Here is a 23,352-nt window from a genome sequence, read left to right on the forward strand (position 1 = left end):
TGGGCCGAGGACATGAACAGACATTTCTGCAAAGAAGACATCCAGATGGCCAACAGACACATGAAAAAGTGCTCCGCATAACTTGGCATCAGGGAAATACAAATCAAAACCACAGTGAGATACCTATACCTTACACCAGTCAGAATGGCTAAAATTAACAAGTCAGGAAATGACAGGTGCGGCGAGGATGCGGAGAAAGGGGAACCCTCCTATGCTGTTGGTGGGAATGCAAGCTGGTGCAACCACTCTGGAAAACAGCATGGAGGTTCCTCAAAAAGTTGAAAATAGAGCTACCATACAACCCAGCAATTGCAGTACTGGGCATTTACCCTAAAGATACAAACATAGTGATCCAAAGGGGCACATGCACCCGAATATTTATAGCAGTAATGTCTACAATAGCCAAACTATGGAAAGAACCTAGATGTCCATCAACAGATGAATGGATAAAGAAGAGGTGGTATATATATACAATGAAATACTATGCAGCCATCAAAAGAAATGAAATCTTGCCATTTGCAATGACGTGGATGGAACTAGAGGGTATTATGCTTACTAAAATAAGTCAATTGGAGAAAGACAACTATCATATGATCTCCCTGATATGAGGAAGTGGAGATGCAACGTGGGGGGGGGGTTGGGAGGTAGGAAAATAATAAATGCAACAAGATGGGATCGGGAGGGAGGCAAACCATAAGAGACTCTTAATCTCACAAAACGAACTGAGGGTGGCCGGGGGGAGGGGGGTTGGGAGAGGGTGATGGGGTTATGGACATTGGGGAGGGTATGTGCTATGGTGAGTGCTGTGAAGTGTGTAAGCCTGGCGATTCACAGACCTGTACCCCTGGGGATAAAAATACATTATATGTTTATAAAAAAATTAAAAATTAAAAAATATATATAGACCTGAAATAGTTGTTTTTGTTGCCAGTTTCACCTTGTTTAGGACACAGATCTATAAGAGTGTTATTCTTAGGTATTTCTTCTATCTTTATTTGTGTTCTTTAAAAATTTAAATACTTAATTGAACTCTGTGTAGCTCATGGGTTTCTCTGCTTTCCCCTTTTGCTTTATTGATACTAGTTGTAGTTTTGAAATGATGATACCTGTTTTTGTGTATCTTTTCTTTTTCTCTCTCTCATACCCCCCTTCCCCAGTCCTTCCTTTCTTTTTGTAATTTAGGATCATGAAATAAAGCTAAGATTATGGAGCAGTGGGTTAAACTTCATTTTGTCACCTATGAAGATAGGGCAAATATTAGAGTTAATTTCACACAGCTGTGAAGAATCTATGAGAATGAATGCATTTGGAGTGTTTCAAACATCTCAAATATAGTATATGTTAAATGAGTGTTGGCTAATTACTTTGTTCTTTGTTTCTTATAAGAACTCTAGAAAAGTTTTGAAATGAGATGACTTCTCCCATTTTACAGATGGAGAAACTGAGGCCCATAGAGTCTGAGTAACTTGTTCACAGTCACATAGCTCAGTGGCAGAGCCAGGACCCAGACCTAGTCAGCGTAACTGTACAGATGAGTTTTTAATTTTTATCTCCTTTTATTTTTTTACTTAGTCATTTCATTTTGAAAAATCCTAAAATCTGTGCTTACTCTCCTCTCTTATTAATGATTAACTCTAGGGAACATGGCCAGTTTCTCCCATGATTCTTGTATCTTCCCTCTGTGCCTCCGCTATCATTTCTTGTTAGTCATGTATCCCCCACATTCTCTACTGTAGGCAACTCCACAGTGACAGCATAGCTCCCCCCCGCCCCCCCCATACTTCACCCTGCTCATCTGTGGCTTTCCGTGTAGAAGGGACTGCATGAAATAGAACATGCACTGCTCCCTTTTTCCTTCCTTTAGATACACTTATTTCAGACAAGGTTTTCCATTTCATTGCCTCCTTCTCTGTATGGACGTTGGCCCCAGATTCGGTGGCACCCATGCCTCTCACTACTTTTTGTTTAGCTCCTGTGGCTCACAGAACTCCTGATCTGCTAGCACGTTTACAATTCTTTTGTCCTCTCATGAATAGTGGAGGAACTAATATTATAGTAAGAGCAGTACCTTAAACAAAATCATTCTTTCAAATAGGTTTTTGAGTAAATCAGAAACTCAGCACCCTTGAGCCACCCCCCCCCACCCCCCAAGTCTATTCCCAGCACTGGCTGTGAATGCAGTTAAACACTCAAAATTGAATTAAGAGGATAAAATGATTCTACCTGTTGTGTCCTTTGAGTCTTCCCAAATTTCCTGGCCCATTTTTCTTTGTTCTTTTTGTCACTTGTGTCTAAGCAGCTACATTTACATTATTTGTATGTATTTATTCACATCAACTTTTAGATGACTTGATTAAGTTTTAAATCACTTTTATGAGAGCTGGTGTGACCTGAGCTAATTTACCATTGACCCATGTGTTACTAAAAGGGCTTCTTTAATTAACAGGTGCTGAAGAGAATATCTGTATTGAAGGTTATTTTGTCTTAGGTTAGGTGAGGTGAAGCTTCATCCCAAATGTGCAATTTTTGAAGCTGACATGACCAGATCTCTACCTAGAGACCGTGCTAGTAGCCACTTAGTGATCGGTTTGCAAAGTTATATTTCCCTTTCTACTTTTCAAAAACTTCCCCTTGTGTTACATATATTTATATGACATATTAATATGTTTATATTCATAAAATATACAAATATACATATATTCATGTAGGTATATAAATGAAAAAGAAAATGCAGGTAGCAGAGATTGTCTTTGAAAGTTGGAGAGAGCAGAGTTGACAGGTTGAATGGTGGGCTGTATATTTATCCTCCTGAGTAGCAACATGGTGGCCCGAAACCTTGGGTGTCTCTGCTTCTCATCTGTCACATTCTTATTCTGCTTCAGAGTTGGAGTCATTCTGTCTATCTGAAATGAGTATATCTCCCTGTTTTCCCAAATATCTCTTATAATTCAGTCATACTTTCCCTGTAGTCATTCAAAATGAGTGAGTTTTTGTGGATTAAGGATTGGATGTGTCTCTGACATGTGATTAATCATGCTTTCTCACTTTCTGAAATTCATAAGCTAAGTCCGGTTGAATAAGTAGTGACCTGGATTTTAAGATCACAGTAAAAAGAAGAAAATAAGGGATGTGTTTTCTTTAAATATTTGTGTATTTAAAAACCAAGAAAAAAATAAAAACAAAGAAGAAGGTGATTCTATGTTTTTTTTTTTTTTAAAGATTTTTTTTTTTATTTACTTGACAGAAAGATAGAGAGCACAACCAGGGGGAGCAGCAGGCAGAGGAGGAGGGAGAAGCAGGCTCCCTGTGCCTGACACTGGGCTTGATCCCAGGACCCTGGGACCATGACCTGAGCTGAAGGCAGATGCTTAACAGACTGAGCCACCCAGTCGCCCCTATGTATTATAACCAGATGAAGATGTTTATCTACCATGAACACAAGGCGTTAATTTTGTAGTGTTTATTTTTAAGAGTAAGTTTTATATTGCTACTATATATGTAGCTATAGGTACTATATATATATATATATATATCGCTGTATGTATTGTTATATATACATGCATAGACACAAGTATGTATGTGTGTGTGTATAACTATATTCCATCTTTAAACAAGGAACATGTATAAAATAAATCTTAGAAAAAAGAGGAAAATGGTCAATAATTACAAAGTGACTAAATATTTTATTTGCAGGTATTTGACATAGAAAGATTTAGATACATGTGTTCAGTTTACCTAATTTACAGATACATTACTTTTTTTTCTTTTTACTTAGTATAAAATAGCATATTTTATTATCTAAAGTTTTATTTATTTTCTGGGCCAGGATTTGTATAAAAGATGCTGTCATGGGAGAGAATTCCTCAACTGGGTGACTACTAATGATTTCCCATCTGCTGCAGTTGGAAGAAATGTCATGACATTTGTATCCATTCCTCATTTTAGGCGAAAACTGAGTAAATGTCTAATTACTTTTCAGTGTATGTTGCCCCTGAAGTCAGAGACTTTATCCTCCAACATTCGTTTTGAACTTAAATGAAAAGCACATCAAAAAGCTTTCTGTTAATGGCTGAGAAGATTAACACACACAAAGGAGAGACATTTAGGAAAGCTGACTTTTGTGATTTCTCAGTTGTAGAAATTATTCTGTCAGTGAGAGCTGATGGATCTGCCCTGTCTGTAGCTGTTGGCTAGTTTAGCCCTTGCTTGAAGTGGTTGACTTCGTTCATTCATGCGTGCAGTGCTTATTGAGGCCAGACTCCACCAAAGCCATTTAGTACAAGGCAAAGCCATGGAACGTGATTTCTCCTCAAAGTGGCTAAATTATGTTGTCTCACTGAACAGAAACTAGATTTCTTATTGGAAGCTAGATTTGGTGGCTGAGACTTGACATCACTGAATAGCCTTTTGTTTAAGACCTTGTCAGTTTTCCTAAACCTGGCAAAATGATTCCTGTTTAGAAAAGGGATGCTAATGTCCTGTTTGATGGTGATAAAGTCACATGCAATCGCTTGGAAAGCCCTGCAAGTAGCATCGGTGGACTTAACAAATTGTGTTTTTGGCTTTCTACAATGAAGACTTGCTACCAAATATTTTATAGTATGTATACTATACATACAGTATAAATCCTGTTATACAGTCCAGTTCAAATCCTGGAAATTTGCTAATTTTTAGTGTGTTTTAATGTTAATTTATATTTATAAATATATTAATTTTATAGTCTGTTTTAATCCATATTTATATCATGAAGTACATTTAGTAGTCTTGCAGGCTCAGTTAACTTACTTTTATTGGTTAGGAATGTATATTTAACTTCTTCAGATGAACACTGTCGATAGGTTAGCTTCTACTTCATTCAGAGCTCTACCCTAAAATAAGCGTTAGCAGGTAATAAAAATATTGACGTCCAGCAAGATCAAAGGTCTGGTTACTTTACTGGATCAATCCTATGGTCAGTTAGAGGCATCCTGATCCCTCTTGAGTCCACTGTTTATGTTCTACCAGTTCCCTGGTTTTTACTTTCTGTACTTTAAGTGTGTCTCCCCACTTCCTTCTGTGTCTTTGTGTAAGTGGCTTACTTCTCCTTTTCACATGTCCATGGCCTATCCCATCCTTAAGGTCCAACTAAGTCACACTCATATTGTGAGACTTTCCTGGCTTTTCACAAGACACTGTCCTTGATTACACTTCAGTTATGCTCTTCTAAGTCCTCTTTCTGACTACGCCTTGACTTTACCTGCCGCAATCCAACCCCCAACTAAGCAACCCCCTTGCCAGACCATCCTAGCCTAGTTTCAGCAAGATTCCTGCCATTTAGAGAAAATCTCCCCACTCTTGCTATCTAGTTGCTCTGGCCTGCCCTTAGCAAGGATCCTCTTAGATCAGGTTAGCAGGAATTCCCCCTACCCTTGATGTCACTTCTTAGTAATTTTCCATCCATCCATGAATGAACCATGGGCTCTAAATCCCCACTTGTTCTTGTATTTGTACTTGAGCCCTGTCTCTGTCTCCCCTATTAGAATAGTCTTGAATAAAGCTTTACTATTTAAACAGATGTCAGAATAATTTATTCTTTTTTTTTTTATGATTCAGTTACTGCCTTGCTTTCTGCATCCTTTCCTTGCTCATATGTATGTAACTTATATTCACATGTATGTCACATACTCTTACACATCCATGTATTCTTTAGCACTTATCTCAGTGCTACTCAGCTAATAAACATTAACTATGTAATGATTGGGGAAAGTGTTTAGGGATGCTGTGTCCACACTCCTTAAGTGTGTTGAGGAGACTTTGACAGATGGCCCTTGGGAGTAGAGATTTGTAGTCAGGACATAGGAAGTTCTTTCTTCCCAAATGCACATTCGATTGCCATGGGTCTTACTTCTTCCAAATCTAAGGTCATGTATCTAGGTTTATCGAATAAAATCTTCTAGCATATCTATCCTGGAGGTGATTGGTTGCTTTCCATCACTGGGTATGGAGTGGTTCCATGACACTAAATTCCAGCCAGGCCAACTCAAGGTACTTGAGTGGCCCCATCTAGGTCCTGCCCCTATGTGGCTGTCAGGCCTGTACTTGCTTCCTCTGTTAAGTCTCTCTTGTTTGACTAATGGGGTTGCTTTCACCCATAAACCAAAATGAAAGTCATGAAAATTTATGAAAGAAAGAAGTACTGGAGCCACTTTCCTTGAAAGTATGAGCTCGGTTAAACTCGAGGCTTCCTGGATTTTATAACAGCTCATCTAGTAAAAAGATATATTATTAAACCACAACAAAAAAGTAAATGACCAAATATGAAAGTGGTATACTATTTTTTAAAAAATCTACACACAGAAAAAAAGGTCTAGAAGTTACACACATATTGAAAAATTTACCTCTGATTAATGGGATTATTGTTGATACAATTTCTTTTCTGTATTTGCCAATCATTTTGCCATAAATGTGTTACTTTTACAATTAAGGTAAGACTTACTAATGCCATTCTAAAATATACTGATCTACGTTAAGGTTTGTAAAAAATTATTAGAAAGCACAAAGAATAATGACATTGCTTTGACAGTAAATAATTTGATCACAAGTGTCTGAAAAAATATATATTGATGTAAGCAGAGCACCTTTGTTGAATGTAGGAGTAGCGTGAGAACGTGGCTCACATACATTTCTTCTGTGGTTCACACTGTAATTATTGCCAGCCCACAGAGAATTTGAGTATGGGTTCTGAAGTCCAACCTCCTGAAAATTCTGAAACTGTCTCTTTTGGTTATATGATTTGGCACCATGCCTCAGTTTCTCTATAAATTGGAGATGAGAGGAGTATTGATCACACAAATTTGTTATAGGGATTAAATGAGACATTGTAAATAAAGTTCGAGGCCCAAGGCCTGTCATGCTCTAGGTGCTTTAACAATAGTGATATTCAGTGCAAGTGCTGTTTTTGACTTAAAGACAGCTACCACCTATTTTGATTTAAACCTACTGTCTGTATATAAAACCATTTGATTCCAAATCAGGTTTATTTGTACTCTGGCTCATTGCTAGGTTTTGGAGGTAATATTAAGCATAGATCTCATTATATCAACTCTACATAATTTTTATAAAGTCCTTATCTAATCAGCTCGTGAGTAGAACATGAATTAATACAAAGCCTGAGCTTCACCATGTGTAGGTGGATTGTTTTCAACTCTGTTTAATTGAATCATTTTTTACTTTGATACCCCGCTTGCCTTTATAGCAGTCCATTGTAGTACCACTTTTATTTTTAGGAGAGTAATAGTCTTTTCTATTTAGTAATTCATGATGCCTAAGCATTGTTCTCCAGTCCTTTTTGTCATAAAAGACTTCATTCAGACTAGATAAATTTGGCTTTGCTTGATATTGTTTTAAAATTTCATTTCAAAGATATTTAACAGTGACACATTTTCTATAATTATGACAGTAATCCAATTTAATGAAGAAAATAAAATCACTCATAATCCTCTTGACTTGATAGAAGTCTTAGTCCCTTTAACCAGGCTACTGTGTATTTATAATTATCTTTGTTGGTTCTCCATGGGCCCTTGCTACCAACCCCCCCCCCCCCATAACCAGGTTGCTATCCTGGTTATAACATAAACTGGATGGGGGTGTGTGTGTGTGTGTGTGTGCACACTCTTGTGTGTGTGTCTGTCTGTCTTTATTAGAAGAGGTAGAAAATAGTCTGAACTCTGAATACCCCTGCCTTAATGGCTCTCCAGGGCTGCTTTAATTATTTTATCCTGCTGTTCCAAATTTCACTTAATGTTGTATGGCTACGTTTGAATGCAAAATGCAAGATCTCTGTGGTTAACACTACTTGGCAATGAGTATTTGGGGATTCCTTACAGCCTTGTGGTGAGTCAGTGATGTGCTTTTTGGTGCATCTCATTTAACTTTTGGGGGGACGCTTTTATCCTGCAAGCCAAGGCCTGCCTTCTCTCTTACGATGCCGAATGTATGTGCCTTGACTGGAGAACGGGGACCATTTCTAACTCTGTTAGAGAAATGGGAACATCATGCTTTCAACATACCTTTCACTGAGAAGCTTGAAATGTTCTAAGGTGGCACATCAGGACTTTATCCTCTTCTTTAATCCCAGCTCATTTAATGGCTCACTCTGCTTTTGATGCCGTAGACTTTTTTGTAAAAAAAAGTTATGAATGAGTGGATTTGATTTTTATATTTAGACATGGCATGAGATATAGTATGTAAGCATTAGCTAGAAAATAATAAGTAATCCAAGAGAAGGAAAAATGATATTATCATCAGAAAGTAGATCCATTTCATTTCTGCTTTTTTGAAGCATTTTCTATGGGAAAAAAGCTTCTGAAGATAAAATCTATTTGAAGTGGCAACTTGACCTCAGAAAGAGAAAATTTGATTTCTCTAGAAATGTAAAATGCTGCCTTTTCAAAGACTACAGTAATATGCTTCCCCAGACAAGTGTACTTGAAAGTAGGACTAGGGAAAAATCCAACTTCTTTTTTTCTTAACCTTCATAGCATCCCTTCGTTTGTAGGTTTCAGTGCGTATGAGCACATTTGGGTGTTGTATGTTTAGGGACATAAATTGTATGTTATAGAGAAAAATTTGTAGAAATACTTAACACTGTGAATTTTACTATGTATGAGAAATCAATTTCTAAAAATTCAAAATAAAATACATTTTACTTATTTTTTAATGAAACCCTCCCATCTCATTAAATAAACATGCCCCTCTCTAGTAATTTCAGGAATATTTGTAACCAACTACCTTTATATCTGTAGATGTCCTGGGCATCTTTTCCGTGCTCTGTGTTTCTTTGGTTTTTGTTTTTGTTTTTGTTTTTTTTCTTTGGATGTTGAACAATTCTTCCATTACTTGTCTTTGATTCCTTTGCCTTAATTTTTTGTTTGTTTGTTTGTTTTAAAGCAACTTACCTTTGTTCATCTTGGATTTTGGTTGCTTGTTACTGTGTTATTTCTTTTCTGGATGGTTATCTCCTCAAAGGCTTTATGTATGTGACTTTTGCTCTATCCAAAAATGGCTCCTTGTATCTGGAGGTATTCCGGAAGAATGCCAAGAAGTGTCCAGTCCATTGCCCTAAAATTCCTGAAGATTAGTATATCAAAACTGATGGTAAAAGTCTCTCAAAATCAAACCAACACAGACCAGATAACCACAGTACAGTGTAGCTCATTGAGGAAAGGAGAGGAAGCATCAGAAACCCAGGATAGGCTAAGGTTTGCAGTAGAACAAAAGATGCCACTGGGGTAGGAAAGTGATAGAGAGTGAATGCAATTACTCCCCTCTCTTTTGCTTACATCACTGCTACTAAGGTAAGTGAGTTTCTGGAACCAAAACACAGAACAAATACAAGAATGAATCAAATTATCAAATGTTTTGGGAAGTTTGAGGGTACTATGGTTCTCTAAGGAGTTCTGATTTAAGACTTAATATGATTGTGTCACTGAATTTTAAAGAAATTAGAGTTGAGATTGTCCCATCACTGTCAATCATCCTCGAGGAACGATGAAAAACTGACGAGGCACTAGCAGCCTTGAGAGGTCCGCTTAGACACGGAAGATAGATTCTGTGAACCAGATTGAGGGGAAATGGTATGACCGACCTTCTCTCTGCATGTCCTCCTCATTCCCTCTCTGCAGCAGAACATTTTAGGACAGAGTGTCACGCAGATGATTTCTGAGTAGTTAGAAAACAAAATGGCGATCATAAATATTATGTCATCCCTAAATAACCGTAATCCCTTTTTCTGATCAGTTTGTTAAGCTAGCGGGCCAGTAGAACCCTATTTTTTAAATTTGTTTTTCAAATGTGGGTAATGGTTCCTGTTTGTGTTCTAATAGGTAAGAGAGTGATGGGCAGTTGAGTGCTATGCTGTTGCTGGTGGTGGGTTTACAACAGGCTGTTGAAGGATCCTTAGGAGTTGTAGGGTTTATCGTACCTCCTTACGTGGTAAGAGGTTGGCTCATTTATTCACCACGGAGGCCTAATTAGGTGCCAGGTGCAGATTTTCTAGTATAGCCCAGTGGTGGATGGATGTAGATGGTCAGTGTCGTGGCCTAGGAAGGAGGGGCCACAGAAACAAAGGACTGGAATGGAGAGGTTGAAAGTGAAAAAGAGGAATGAGGAGAGAGATAAAGAAAGGACAGTTGATGAAGGCAGGTTCCCAGAAAGGTGAATGACATCGGTGTCAAGAGTGTGGTGTCAAACGGCACTGTCTTGGACCTCATCCTGTTCAATGTTTTCATTCCTACCTCAGATTAGGACACAGAGAAGGATGGGTGGTCAATGCCCATCAAAAACAGGATTGGAATTTGGAGCATACACAAGAGGCATGAGCAGCTGGCTGCTGCTGACAAATTGGAATTTTATTAGGGATAAGTCATAGTCCTGAAATTGTTTAAAAAATGAATTATTAGCAAGTTAGAAATGGTGTGATTGTGGGGCCCTGGCGAAAACTTGGGGGTTTTAATTTTTGGTCAGATTAGTTTGAGTTTATAATATTTTGTGACTATCACAGTTTAAAACATGCTTAGGCCAAAGAAGTACAAGTTCAGTTTTTGGAACGCGGCAGGCTCGTATCCCAGTCCACTCAATGCTTATCAGACCACATCTGGTAGTGTGCCCACCCTGGCAACCACATTTCAAAAGGGACTAATCAGCTGAGATGTCTCAAAAGCTTGCAGGTAAGACTGAAGGCTAGTCAACCATTTCTGAGTATTTTTGGATGCTTATTGTAGAAAAGGAGACTTGGACGTGTTCCAGACCAGACAAAGGAAGAAAGGCTATGAGAAGTTGATGTAAGAACCTGAAGGCTTAACAGAGTGCTTTTCAACACCCCCAGGGTGTTTTAAAGTATACAAATGATTAGGACCCCACCCACCGCCAATTAAATTAGGGGTGGGGTCAGGCCATGATATGTCTGAAGGCTGCCCAGTTGATTCTAGTATGTAGCCGGCACCTTCATCTTCCACACAGCTGTAGGTGGCCCCAGCTGCCTCCATGCCTTGCCTAATGCTCAGGGGCAGCCAGGACAGCAGCCCGTCATGAAGTCAGAATGGACTCTCCTCTGCTCACCTCACTGTTTACCATGGGCACTACCCAAGGGCTAAACTCCCAGATCATCTGCTGTCTCTCTGACCTCACCCTCCTGTTTCTCACTATATCTTTTACACTGTCCCTTTCCCCTGTCTTCCAGGATCTCCCTGTGTCTTCTAGATCTAAACATATTCTCTACCTCTTTCCGAATTTTTTCTTAACTTCTGCTTTAACAGAAAACTGGCTCTCTCCTGAGATTATTACTTCTCTTAAAGTCCTCCAAATGACTCACAAATTTTTATGTCTAGCCTAGATTTTTGTACTGAGATCCAGATACCCAAACGCTCATGCTTACTATGTGTCTCCACTGGGGATGCTCCCAGACTAAGATCCTCCGAAACAGGACTCTGGTCCTCTGTCTGAATCTCCCCCTCTTTTTTTTTTTTTTTTAAAGATTTCATTTATTTATTTGACAGAGAGAGATCACAAGTAGGCAGAGAGGCAGGCAGAGAGAGTGAGAGGGAAGCAGGCTCCCCGCCGAGCAGAGAGCCCGATGCGGAACTTGATCCCAGGACTTTGAGATCATGACCCGAGCTGAAGGCAGCGGCTTAAACCACTGAGCCACCCAGGCGCTCCTGAATCTCCTCTTCTTTACTGTCCCTCACTTCAGTAAGTGGTACCTGCATCCACCCAACACTGAGGTCAGAACATTCGGAATCATCTTTTACAACATTCCCTATGCCCAATCCAGTTTATCCTTATAGGTTGTTGTTTCAGTCTTCTGAATGTCCTTTCCCTTTTCCCATTGCTGTTACCAAACACTGTTCTTTTGGGGCCACCATCTTTCCCCAGGACCACTGCAACAGCTTCCTGCCTTCCCTTCCTGGTGTGCTCCTTCATGCCATTCTATACCATAGGGAGTGAGCTGCAGACACATAATTTAATCATAACATTTCCTTTATTTAGATCCCCCAGTGGTTTTCTCCTCTCCCCTGCCCTGCTCTCCTCTCCTCTCTTCTCTCCTCCCTTCTCCTCTCCTCTCCTCTTAATTTTCTGTGGCTCTTAAGGACCTCCGTGATCTGGTTCTTCCATTCCTCTTTTCAGGGACCTCCCAAACTCCATCCCCGCCACCACCAACAGTAAAAAACTCCAGTCACTCTTTCCTTCTTATATTTTTGTTTAACACATTGTGTTCTCTGCCTCTGAGATTTTGTATGGTTGTTCCATCTACCTGGTTGTTTCAACTATCTTTTAGTCTATGGGTTCCTTGATTTTTTTCCTTGAAACTTATTTGTTGAAGAGACAGGTTCAGTTTTCCTATAGAATTTCCTATATTCTAGATTTTCTGACTGTATCCCAGTGGTATCATTTAACTTGTTACCTTATCTCCTTAAAATAAGTAGTTGGATTGAGACTTGGTTAGTTTTGGGTTAGTATTGTTCCGTGGGAAGAGATCTCTGCTTACATCAGGAGGTACATACTATCTGATAGCCTTTTTTTGTGATTTTAGCAATGATTAATAATCCATTAAGTGATTATGGTTAAGAATGGTGTTATTCAGATTGTCTTTCCTTCTTCATTTGTCATGTGCAGTACATCTATAATGAGAAACTTCCATATATCAACTATTTCGTTAGAGTGAAGTGTAAGGACCTATTTTATGTTTATATTTTGTCAAGAGGCTTTCATTGAGGTTAAACAAAACCTTGTTGTTTAGCCCTTGAACTGTCCTTGCTCCCCTTCCATTCTTTAGGAATGAATCTAGCTCAGACAGTGGCCCCAGGCCTGTTTTTCTCTCTTTCTTAAACAGGCTCAGGCATCAGGTCTTTTCTCTTTTACATACCTCCTACTTTTTACAAACAGTTGCTTTTTTCATTTCCATCACTCTTAATTACACTGAACAGAATTTTGCATTCTTAGAAATACCTTAACCTCTACTGAAGATTGAATATAAGCCAATTGTGAGCTGTTACAACAGAATTCTTTAGATGGCAAAATTATCAATCAGTTAAGCACAAAACATGTTTACCAACAGATTTCAAAAGCACGAACCTAGTTCCAGCAATCAGCGCTCTAGCATTTTATCCCATTTGATTTAAAGTTTCAGGTTACCAAAGACTTTGAAAACTACCTTAAGAATTACCCACTAAAACTTTGAGACAGACAATTAACCATCAGTTTAGTTATTTCTTTGCTAACAGATTTTAACACAGGTTTTAACAAATAACATGAGCTAATTTGACTTTAAGTAAAAACTCTGAAGTCTCCCATTTACTACTGATAACTCAAAAGACATGTTTATCCTAATTAACCCAACAAACTTAGTTCAAATACTGATTTACGTTCCACCTGGGCCCACTCCACTTTGAATGTTTACCTGAGACCCGGGTGGGAAGACCGGGAATGGGGGGTGTTAGGTCCAGGGGGTGCTCTTCTTGTTTCCCGACAGTGAAGAACAGAACAAAATGCCACCAGAAGGCAGAGAAAGGAAAGTGTTCCCAGTTCTAGGGCTCATCAGCTCCAAGAGAGGAGCAGGCGCCATGCTTTCCCGCCAGCAAGGGGAGGGTCTAGGCAGTCCACGTCGGGCCAGAGAAGGCAAGGAATGTCCCGGAAACAAAGTTGTTTCGGCAGCTGCTTGGGAATATTCCTTAAAGTCTCTGTCTTGAGTTAGACTAACCCCAGTTGGCTCCAGTTATAGCCATTAAGAGTCAGAGTTCCCTTACTCTCTGTTTGCCCCATTCCTTCAAACACAACAAACAGCACAGCAGACAACAAAAAGACAAGACAAAGACAACCACAGGCCCAGTTGTTCTCACCCAGATCTTGCTGCTGGTGGGAATTTTCTCTGTCCCCTGCGAACAGAATGAACAACAGAACAGACGACAAAAAGACAAAACAAAGACAACCGTAGGCCCAGTTGTTCAGAACCTGAGGAGATCTCCTAGGGGGACTCGAACCCCCTTGACCACCTAGGGGGACTCGAACCCCCTGACTGCATAGGTGATTGCCTAGGGGGACTCGAACCCCCTGACTGTCTAGGGGGACTCGAACCCCCTGGCAATCTACCAATGGAGGGAAGGGGCGTCCGCGCATCCTCTCCAGCCCTGGGGAGCATGGCCGCGTCTGGCTTCACCCCGGTGGGCTATACCTGGAGCTCCACCCAGACAGACCAACCGATCTCACAGAGCACCTGGAGATCGGCGGATGCCACAGAGTAAAATCTGTGAGATTTTACCTCGAGGCTTTTCCCAGAAATTCTGAAGCTGGCTCAGTTCTCGTCGTTTAATCCCGGACAGAGCCCCCATATGTTATGCCCCAATAACGGGTCCGTGATTAAAGGAGCGAGACTGATACAAAGCGAAGGTCAAGCAAAGCTTTATTTTGCGCCAAGCATCAAGAATCTAACCGAACGTTCGGGGCCACACCTCTTACAAGAGAGGGCGACCCTTCTCTGTTTCACAGTCTAGCTTTTAAGGGTAAAGGCCATGCGGTTGGGCCTGGCCACGCACAGGTAACCAATGAGATTGTAACACAGGAAACTCCAGTGATGCTAGGTGACCAATTGAATTACAATTTACCCTAGTAGACATTTGAATCAGCCTATTACATCTTGATTAGGATTGGCGCCAAAAGGGTTCCCAAAGGGCAGGGGCCCATACTCCTTGGTAGCTAGGGAGACAGTATGCAACCCCCTACTGATCGGATGTCTCCACCTGGCCTGACCCACCTTTGTATCTGGGCATTGTTACCTGTAGCTGGTTCCCGGGACCCGCCTTTAAGTGAATCCCCTGGGGGAAGAGGAGCAAGGACAGTTCAAGGGCTAAACAACAAGGTTTTGTTTAACCTCAATGAAAGCCTCTTGACAAAATATAAACATAAAATAGGTCCTTACAGAAGGACCGTGTATATGAAAGTATATGAAGAGGAAAGGTAAATGCTTGATATAGTCTCTTTAATGGTTTTGATATTAATGATATCATTTTGTAGTACCCTCCAAATGTGACTCCTGAGTTGGTTATTTTACTGTTGTTGCATTATAACCTTATTGAATTAAACGTGTTTGATAGCTTTCAGTCACAGATATTAGTTTAGTGATGCTTAAGTTGTTCCATCTTGGACAAGTGAGAACTATTTGTTTCTCTTTGACACTTTATGTCTGTCTCCTTGGTGAGACCTAAATGCAAGTATCATGTCTCTGTTGTTTGCCCTTTATCCCAGGCACAGAATCACTGTCTCTCAATTTGTAGATTTAGGGGCAGGATATTAAAACTTAATTATGGGACAAACTATCTTACAAAAGAGCATTTAGTTTAGTCTTTGTGGATTCAGAACTTGAATCAGAGAGTGGAAGTTATAGGAAGCAAATTTTGGCTCAATGTAAGAACCAAAAAATTGGGGGTAATTTAGGGAGGTTGAGTTCCATCAAGTCTTTTGAGGGGCTGCTTTGTTCCAGGGAGTGAGAGGACAAGGATAAACAATCAAATCAGTGAGGATCTTTTTGCTTGGGAGCTTGAATGATCATTGAGGTCACTTCTGCTTGCAAGGTAATGACTCTCAAATCCTTTGTTGACCGATTTTATTTTTGTAAAGGTGCAGAGTTGGCTGGTTTAAAATTGTTGAAATGTAATTATTGTTTTCTCCCATGAACAATAATATGTCACTCTAAATTTGGTTCAAAGTGTCATGAGTTTGTACATTTGATGAAACATTGGCAGTGATGAATCATGCTTTATTAGCAATCATTTCTTTTATAAAAGGTTATAATTGTCCATTGAACAGACTTCTCATTGCATTAAATTTCTCAGACTTTTTGCACTGTTAGTCACATTCTAATAAATAGCCATTATACTATTCTCTTTTTAATCTTCGGATTTTATTAGTTGACTTCTCTCTGTATTGATAAAGATTAGCATGAAGTGTGATTACTGGCAACTTACTTTGAAATTCTAATTTATTTTTCCAGAATAAAATATAGTAAATAGCACTTTTAGGATATTGCAGAATTGCAGAGATTTAGTAATATTGAGATGAGTTCTCATTTACACCTGAATAAAAACTGAATTTAGATGGAGATAACAGGACCAAGTGTAAGTTTTAAATTTTTGAGGTATGTATGTTATACAGTAAGTCAGCATTTTAACTAGTGTCCCTATTAATAAAAGAAACACTGTTAATAGTACCTTTAAAATATTTTTAATGACTTTGCTGAAAATTTGAATTCAGCCCAATATTTTGTCCTTGATACACTCTAGTTTGCCGTTGTGGCTTCCTCAGTTTTATCTACATTTCCTTCTGTTGCTTCTAGACAAATACAGTAAGGAAACTAGCATTGTATCTGTCTGCGCTTGGTATTATTTTCTAGCAGTTTCTCTTGAGACAAAATCATAATAGAAGATAGGCAGAATATATTAAATTTTCCAGAGTATATTACATTTCTTTTAGGTATATTGCCTTAATTTCCTTTGTATCCACTAGACATAATTTCTTCAAGGTGTTAGCACATGGACACTATTTTCAAAGATGACCTAGATAATATTTGTAATTTTGTTTTATTGTACCAAATTATCCTATGAATTTGAAGTAAGTAATGGAATAGAGAACCTTTGGGCTTTCCTTTGAGAATTTTTGCTCATAAGGAAATTCTTTCTATGCATCATCTTCTGAACCTGTAAGTTTTATCCTAAATGGGGTATTTTCCTTTATAGGTTTCACAAATGTTGGATGAACAAATACATGAAGAAATGAGCAGGCTGTGTTCCTTATTCAAAACACCTACATCTTCTTATTTTACTCTTGCAAGAGAACTTTATTATTTACAAGCTTAGGGCATACAGAACTGTGGACAGAGTTTTTGAAGTGCGTGGAGATTTGGATTTGTGATTAGAGCTAAACTGGATCCACTTGAACATGGCTGCCAGGACACCCAGTGTCCCCATGTCTCTGTATGTGGTTGGCTCTGTACTTGGGCATTCCCCTGGCTCTTCCTCATCCTGCCTTTGACAGCGCTTCCTGTGTGACCCTGGACTAAAGGATGACTCAGTCATCCCTGGGCCAGAAGTCAACTGGGCCGAGTGAGTTGTTGGAAGAATTAGAGAATAGTAAATAATCTCTGAAATTAAAACAGCTCCTTAAATAGCTTAGGACAACTGGGTAAAACCTGGCAATACCTCCGATAGAATGTTCTGCGGTATTATTGACACAATTAAAAGTTGTTTTCTTTTTTTTACTGTGTTAATCACCTGAATTAATGTCTTGGCTGCCAATCAAGCCTTGATTGCCTTCTGTTCATTAGCTTTTGATTTAACTAATGAGACTTTTTAAAGAGGAATCTTCAGTGTTTTCCTGTAAACAGCTCTAATTTATTGATCAATTAGAATTTTGTAATTATTCTAAAGAACTTAAATCAATGTTTGAAGTATATGTTTTGGATCTTTAATAAAATAGTTTAAACTACACAAGGTAGTTATTAGATATAAACAGCTTTTCTGTTACTCTGTGTTATTTTTATATAATAACAGATATCTTCTTTTGATGTCTTTAAAAAGTGACATTTTGTTAGAGTTAGTACCTTGGAATTTCAAGTATTTCAGTCTTTGCTAAAGTTTATAGAAACATATGCATCAAAGGTAGAACATTAGAAAGTTGGTAGTGTTATTTTCCCCAAAGGTATTTTTCCCAAAAGTAGAGTGAGTGAATTAACATTTTTCCTAAGGCTTTAGAACTGAAGGGTTCAGTAGTTGGTGAGTATCTAGACATGTAGAGAAAAACTAATTAGGAAAAGAGAAAGTCATAAGGACTCTAAGGTTAAAGAGCAATTCGATAATTAATATGATTCTTAATGGAAGACAACTAAAGTAGTTGAAGAAGAGGAAGATACTGATTCGTGGTCTAGACACAGATAACTAAAGGATAATGGGGTTTTGAAACATGGCTGTTGGGTGCAAAAGGGTTAATTAACAGAGCATTCTACAGACTCTAAAACTTTAAGGAAATGAAAACTTGCCATATCCATGTGTGTCAGAATCAAAGAGGCTACACATTTAATTTGGAAAAGGACAATAAATACTTAAACCAAACATGGAAGAAGATACTGAAAACTTCATTAAAATTTGAGATTTCTGAAACTTTTGAAAGCAACAATTACTATACTTTATTCTTTTTTTTTTTTTTAAAGATTTTATTTATTAATTAGAGAGAGAGAGAGTGCGCGCATGCGTGTGTAAGAGAGAGAGCTCTAGCGGGGGAGCAGCAGGCTGAAGGAGAGGGAGAAGCTGGCTCTCCGCTGGGCAGAGAGCCTGATACGGGGCTCCATCCCAGGGCCCCAGGACTGTGACCTGAGCTGAAGGCAGATGGTTACTGACTGAGCCACCTAGACGCCCCTATACTTTTTTCTTGAGTTATCTTTCAGGTACAAGAGAGGAATTATCAGTATATTAATGTTATTAATATTTATTCAATAAAAGTTTTTGAGAGCCTACTCTGTGCCAAGCAGTTTTAGGCACTGGGCATATAGCAGTTAACAAAACAGAAAGAGTTCCTTCACTTCTGGAGCTAATAGTCTAGCATAAATTTTAAGGAAATTTTTAGTGTTATGTGATATAATACATAAAACTCAGTGTTTTTAAGATGGGATCGGGAGGGAGACAAACCATAAGTGACTCTTAATCTCACAAAACAAACTGAGGGTTGCTGGGGGGAGGGGGGTCGGGAGAGGGTGGTGGGGAAATGGACATTGGGGAGGGTATGTGCTATGGTGAGTGCTGTGAAGTGTGTAAACCTGGCGATTCACAGACCTGTGCCCCTGGGGATAAAAATACATTATATGTTTGTAAAAAAATAAAAATAAATTTAATTAAAAAAATCAGTGTTTTTAGCTGTTGTGATTATCATAACTATAAGAAATTAATGCTTAGAGTTTCAACTCATAGAGAATGATGCTTTAGAATCAGAATTCCATTAATCTGGATTTTGTACTTTTTATGCAATTACCATAATAAATATGTTAAAGGAATTTTTCACCACAAAAATAATGCACATTAGTGTATGAAATTACTTAAAGGTGTTCTACCTCTTGTTGCATTTAAAGAGTAAGTATTGGTTCATTTGAAGGTTTCTCTCCTTTTAGTGTATTAGAGGGGAATGAATTATGCTTCACGGTTTGAGAGTGTTTTAAGTATATGACCTTTAAAAACATGAATTCCCCGAATTCTAGAATTCAGTTCATGGTGCATATAAGTTAATGATCTCAAGGGAAGTAGAAAAGCTTTGTGGGAAGAAGGTTGTGTGTACTTTTTTATGGGTGAGGGGGAAATAGCTGTAAATGTGGGGAAAGATCCAAGCAGTTCCTGGAATCAGTTACTGCCTCCTCTGGGGAGCCAGTGATGAGCTCAACTGGGCTGAGAAAAATCTGTGCACATGTCAGCACTGACTACATCCCAGCCTCAAGCCCCGCCAGAGGCCCCCCATAGACATAAAGGACAATGTGAGAGCACAAGGTACAGTCTCCAGTTGAACTCCATGTACCTATCAATTTTTTGCCTGCACCTGGGTACCTAGAGCACAGTCAGGAGTGGAAAAATCAAGGTAATGTACTGAGGGGAGAAGGGATACAGGGCAGAAAAGCAGTTGGCCTGTCATCCCAGCTGAAAGACAAGGAAAAACAGCTCCTAACCTTGAGAAGATGGCAGGTTGTGGAGCTTTTTAATCAGATGGCCTTAGCCCATTAGGGTAACCAACAAAGTCTTTCAACAGTTCATGCAATGAGGAATGCCACTAGGATGGTTGGGCTGTGCTGAATTCCTTGGACTTTCAGGTTTTGTGTCTGTGGCAGTTTTTGAGCAAAACCAGACCAATTGGATGCCGTTCTTAAAAAAGAGACATTCTCATTCTTTACTTCAGACTCAGGTGCTGGATTCTTTGGACCACATGAATTCTTGTTTGCTGGTTCCATAAGCTCTGAAGATTTGTGGTTGCAATTTAAATTGCAATGAGAAGGGCGCCTGGGTGGCTCCTTCGCTGAGCATCTGCCTTCGGCTAGGGCCCTGACCCCAGGGTCCTGGAATTGAGCCCCGTGTCAGGCTCCCTGCTTGGTGGGAAGCCTGCTTCTCCCTCTCCCACTCCCCCTGCTTGTATTCCTGCTCTCGCAGTCTCTCTCTGTGTCAAATAAATAAGATCTTTAAAAAAAAATTGCAGTGAGAAACCATTTTTATCTATCAGATTGGCAGAGTCAGTGGTTGATAACATAGCGTAGGTGAAGGAGCTTACAGGAGCTCGTACATTCGCTGTATAGGAAGTATAAGTTGGTACAACCTCCACGTAGGGTAATTTCCCACTATTCATCAGAATTAGAATTTAGATATGCACATACGTTTTGATCTGGCAATACCACTTTTAGGAATTTATCTTAACAGATTTTTTTTTTAAACGAATGTAGTTACATGCCCACAAATATTTATTGCCATCACTGTTGTAGTAGCAAAAAATTGGGAATGTGCACAATGTCCATCAGTAGAAGACTGGGATTAAATGAAGTATACTATACTTATACGAAGGAGTACCCTATGGTCTTTCAAAAGTAATAGAAAGTTTTCTCTATGAATTTATGAGGAAGTCACCAAATTTATTAAGGTAAAAACGATATACTGTACTCTCTAGCATACTACTGTGTGTGTGTATGGTTAAGTGTATATGAACAATGGTAACCAGTGGCCTCACAGGACGGGAGCTGGGCGCTGAAGGGTTGAACTTACTGTTCATCAAATGCCTTCTTGTACCTTTTACATTTGCAATGTGTGCTTGTTTTATCTATTCTTATTAACAAAGGATGCTGCTAGGCCTAGTAAAGGTAAAGGAGAGCATTTGCCTAGAAGACCAATGTAGATTGTCATGTATTTGTTAACAGAATTGACTAGATAAAAAAGTTATCTGCCGAGTGCAATCTGACTTTTAATTAGAGCCAATACACATTTAGAATGCATCTGGAAGAACCATCTGCTTGGCTAGGTTTTGTGTAATCTTATAATAGTAAAACATAACTTTTATTTTGATGGTATACTGTATGTATCATAAGACACATTCAAACCAAATGTAATTTTAGGAGGCTCTAGTAAAAAAAGAGAAATAATGAGAAAGGGAGGAATGGGTAATAGAGAGAGAAAGAGGAGGAAAGAATGGAATGAGTATAGACGTCTGAGAGTCAAGCTTCTGAACTTGAGGGTTGAATGACCTTGGCTTAAGACTGAAGATGAAGACATTATAACCAAGGAAGCGAAGGAGCTCTTGGAAAAACTAAGGGAGAGAGTTATTTTGACTTCTTGATTTCTAATTAATCAGAATAATTGATCAAGTGTGGTGATTTTGTTAAGCACTAGTTTCATTCTGGAAGGAACATAGAGTGAATCATAGAAAACTTTGGTTAAATCTTAGACGAGGCGAGTGTGAATATTTTAAATGGGACTATTTAAAATGTGAATATTTATGATGATGATATAAAATTCCCTACCTTACTGAAATTAATCTTGTTTTGGCAGCATAATTGAGTCACTGACATTTTCAGTGCAAAAATGCATAAAATATAAATCGTAAGGAAATTAGCGCCATAACGGGAACATATTTTCACGGATTCACTTCTCATCTTTCCTTTTGTTTCTGCCAGAGTGAATGGGAAGTTGGTAGCCCTGAAGGTGATCAGGCTGCAAGAAGAAGAAGGTACACCTTTTACAGCTATCAGGGAAGGTAGGCATTTTCTCATTATCTTTGCTTTTGTGTTTGCTTGATGTCTGTAGCTGTTTAAATATTACTCACCTCTGCATATGCAGAGTTTGTAAATTATATGGTTATATCTCATTGGAAAGTGTAAACGGAAATTTAAAAATCAGCATCTCTTGCAATCATATCAAGTCATGTTAAATAAAATAAGACAATCCTGCTGTATACTCAGGTGTGTGTGGGGGGGAAACCTGCTGTGTATTGATGGTGAGACTAAAGCTGACTGAGGAATTTTATATTCCTGATTTTGTTTGTAGGGTTTCTAAGGTACACATTAATTAAACATTACTTTATATTCATGACTTTTAAGAAAAGTCCTTATAAATAGTGGTCTCATCCTATCTTATTAGTCATTTGTAATTCTTCTTTCTTGATTTCTTTGGTCCTGTCCTTTACCATTTTTTCTATTGGTTATTCTTATTGATTTAGAGATACTCTTTATATATTAGCATCATTTATCCTATAATATTTTCTTTCATTCTGTCATTTTTCTAAAAATTTCTTTTACAACATGGTTTGTTACATATATGTTTTTAATTTTTATATAATAAAATTGCTTTATATTTTGCTTTATTTCTGCATAGCTTCTCTACTCCCAAGAGAATAAAATATCTTTTTATTAGTGGAAATTTTCAGTTCAGTTTTAGAACTTTTATTTATTTATTTTTATTTTTAAAAATTTTTTAAAAATTTTATGTATTTATTTGAAAGACAGAGATCACAGGTAGGCAGAGAGGCAGGCAGAGGAAGAGGAAGGGAAGCAGACTCCCTGCTGAGCAGAGAGGCTGATGAGGGTCTTGATCCCAGGACCCTGGGATCATGACCTGAGCCGAAGACAGAGGCTTTAACCCATGAGCCACCCAGGCGCCCCAGTTTTAGAACTTTTTTTAATAGCTTTCCCTCCACTACGTTTTTTTAAAAGATTTTATTTATGTATTTGACAGAGAGAAAGAGATCACAAGTAGGCAGAGAGGCAGGCAGAGAGAGAGGGGGAAGCAGGCTCCCCGATGAGCAGAGAGCTCGATGCGGGGCTCGATCACAGGACCATGAGATCATGACCTAAGCTGAAGGCAGAGGCTTAACCCACTGAGGCACCCAGGTGCCCTTCCACTACATTAAAAAAAAAAAAATTTAAGTGCCGATGTAGTTAACATAGTGTTATGTTAGTTTCAAGTGTACAATATAGTGATTCAACACTTCTATACATTACTCAGTGCTCATCATGATAAATGTATTCTTAATCCCCTTTACCTATTTCACCTGTCCCCCTACCCACCTCCCTCCCCTCTGTTTGTTCTCTGTAGGTAAGAATCTGTTTTTTGGCTTGTTCTGCTTTTTGCTTGTTTTTTGTTTTTTCCTTAAATTCCAGATACGGATGAAATCATATGGTATTTGTCTTTTTCTGACTAACTTATTTCACTTAGCATTATACTCCCTTCACTACATTTTAAAAAGTACAAATTATCTTGACATAAGGCTTCAGTTTATTTTTTGCATTGAGGGAACTATAGCTGGTCCACAACAAAA

The 23,352-nt window shown here is 38.7% G+C and overlaps 1 protein-coding gene across 1 annotated transcript in view; it reads left to right on the top strand.

Annotated features, from left to right (window-relative positions):
* The window catches only part of CDK14 (cyclin dependent kinase 14), a 582,239-nt gene that overhangs the window by 165,213 nt on the left and 393,674 nt on the right, over window positions 1–23,352 (top strand). The window contains exon 5 of the mRNA XM_080818397.1: window positions 21,713–21,792. Coding sequence (XP_080674523.1) covers window positions 21,713–21,792 — 80 coding nt within the window. The remainder of the gene's footprint in view (window positions 1–21,712; window positions 21,793–23,352) is intronic.

Source organism: Martes martes, assembly GCF_963455335.1.
Source record: "Martes martes genome assembly, chromosome: 11".
NCBI lineage: Eukaryota > Metazoa > Chordata > Mammalia > Carnivora > Mustelidae > Martes > Martes martes.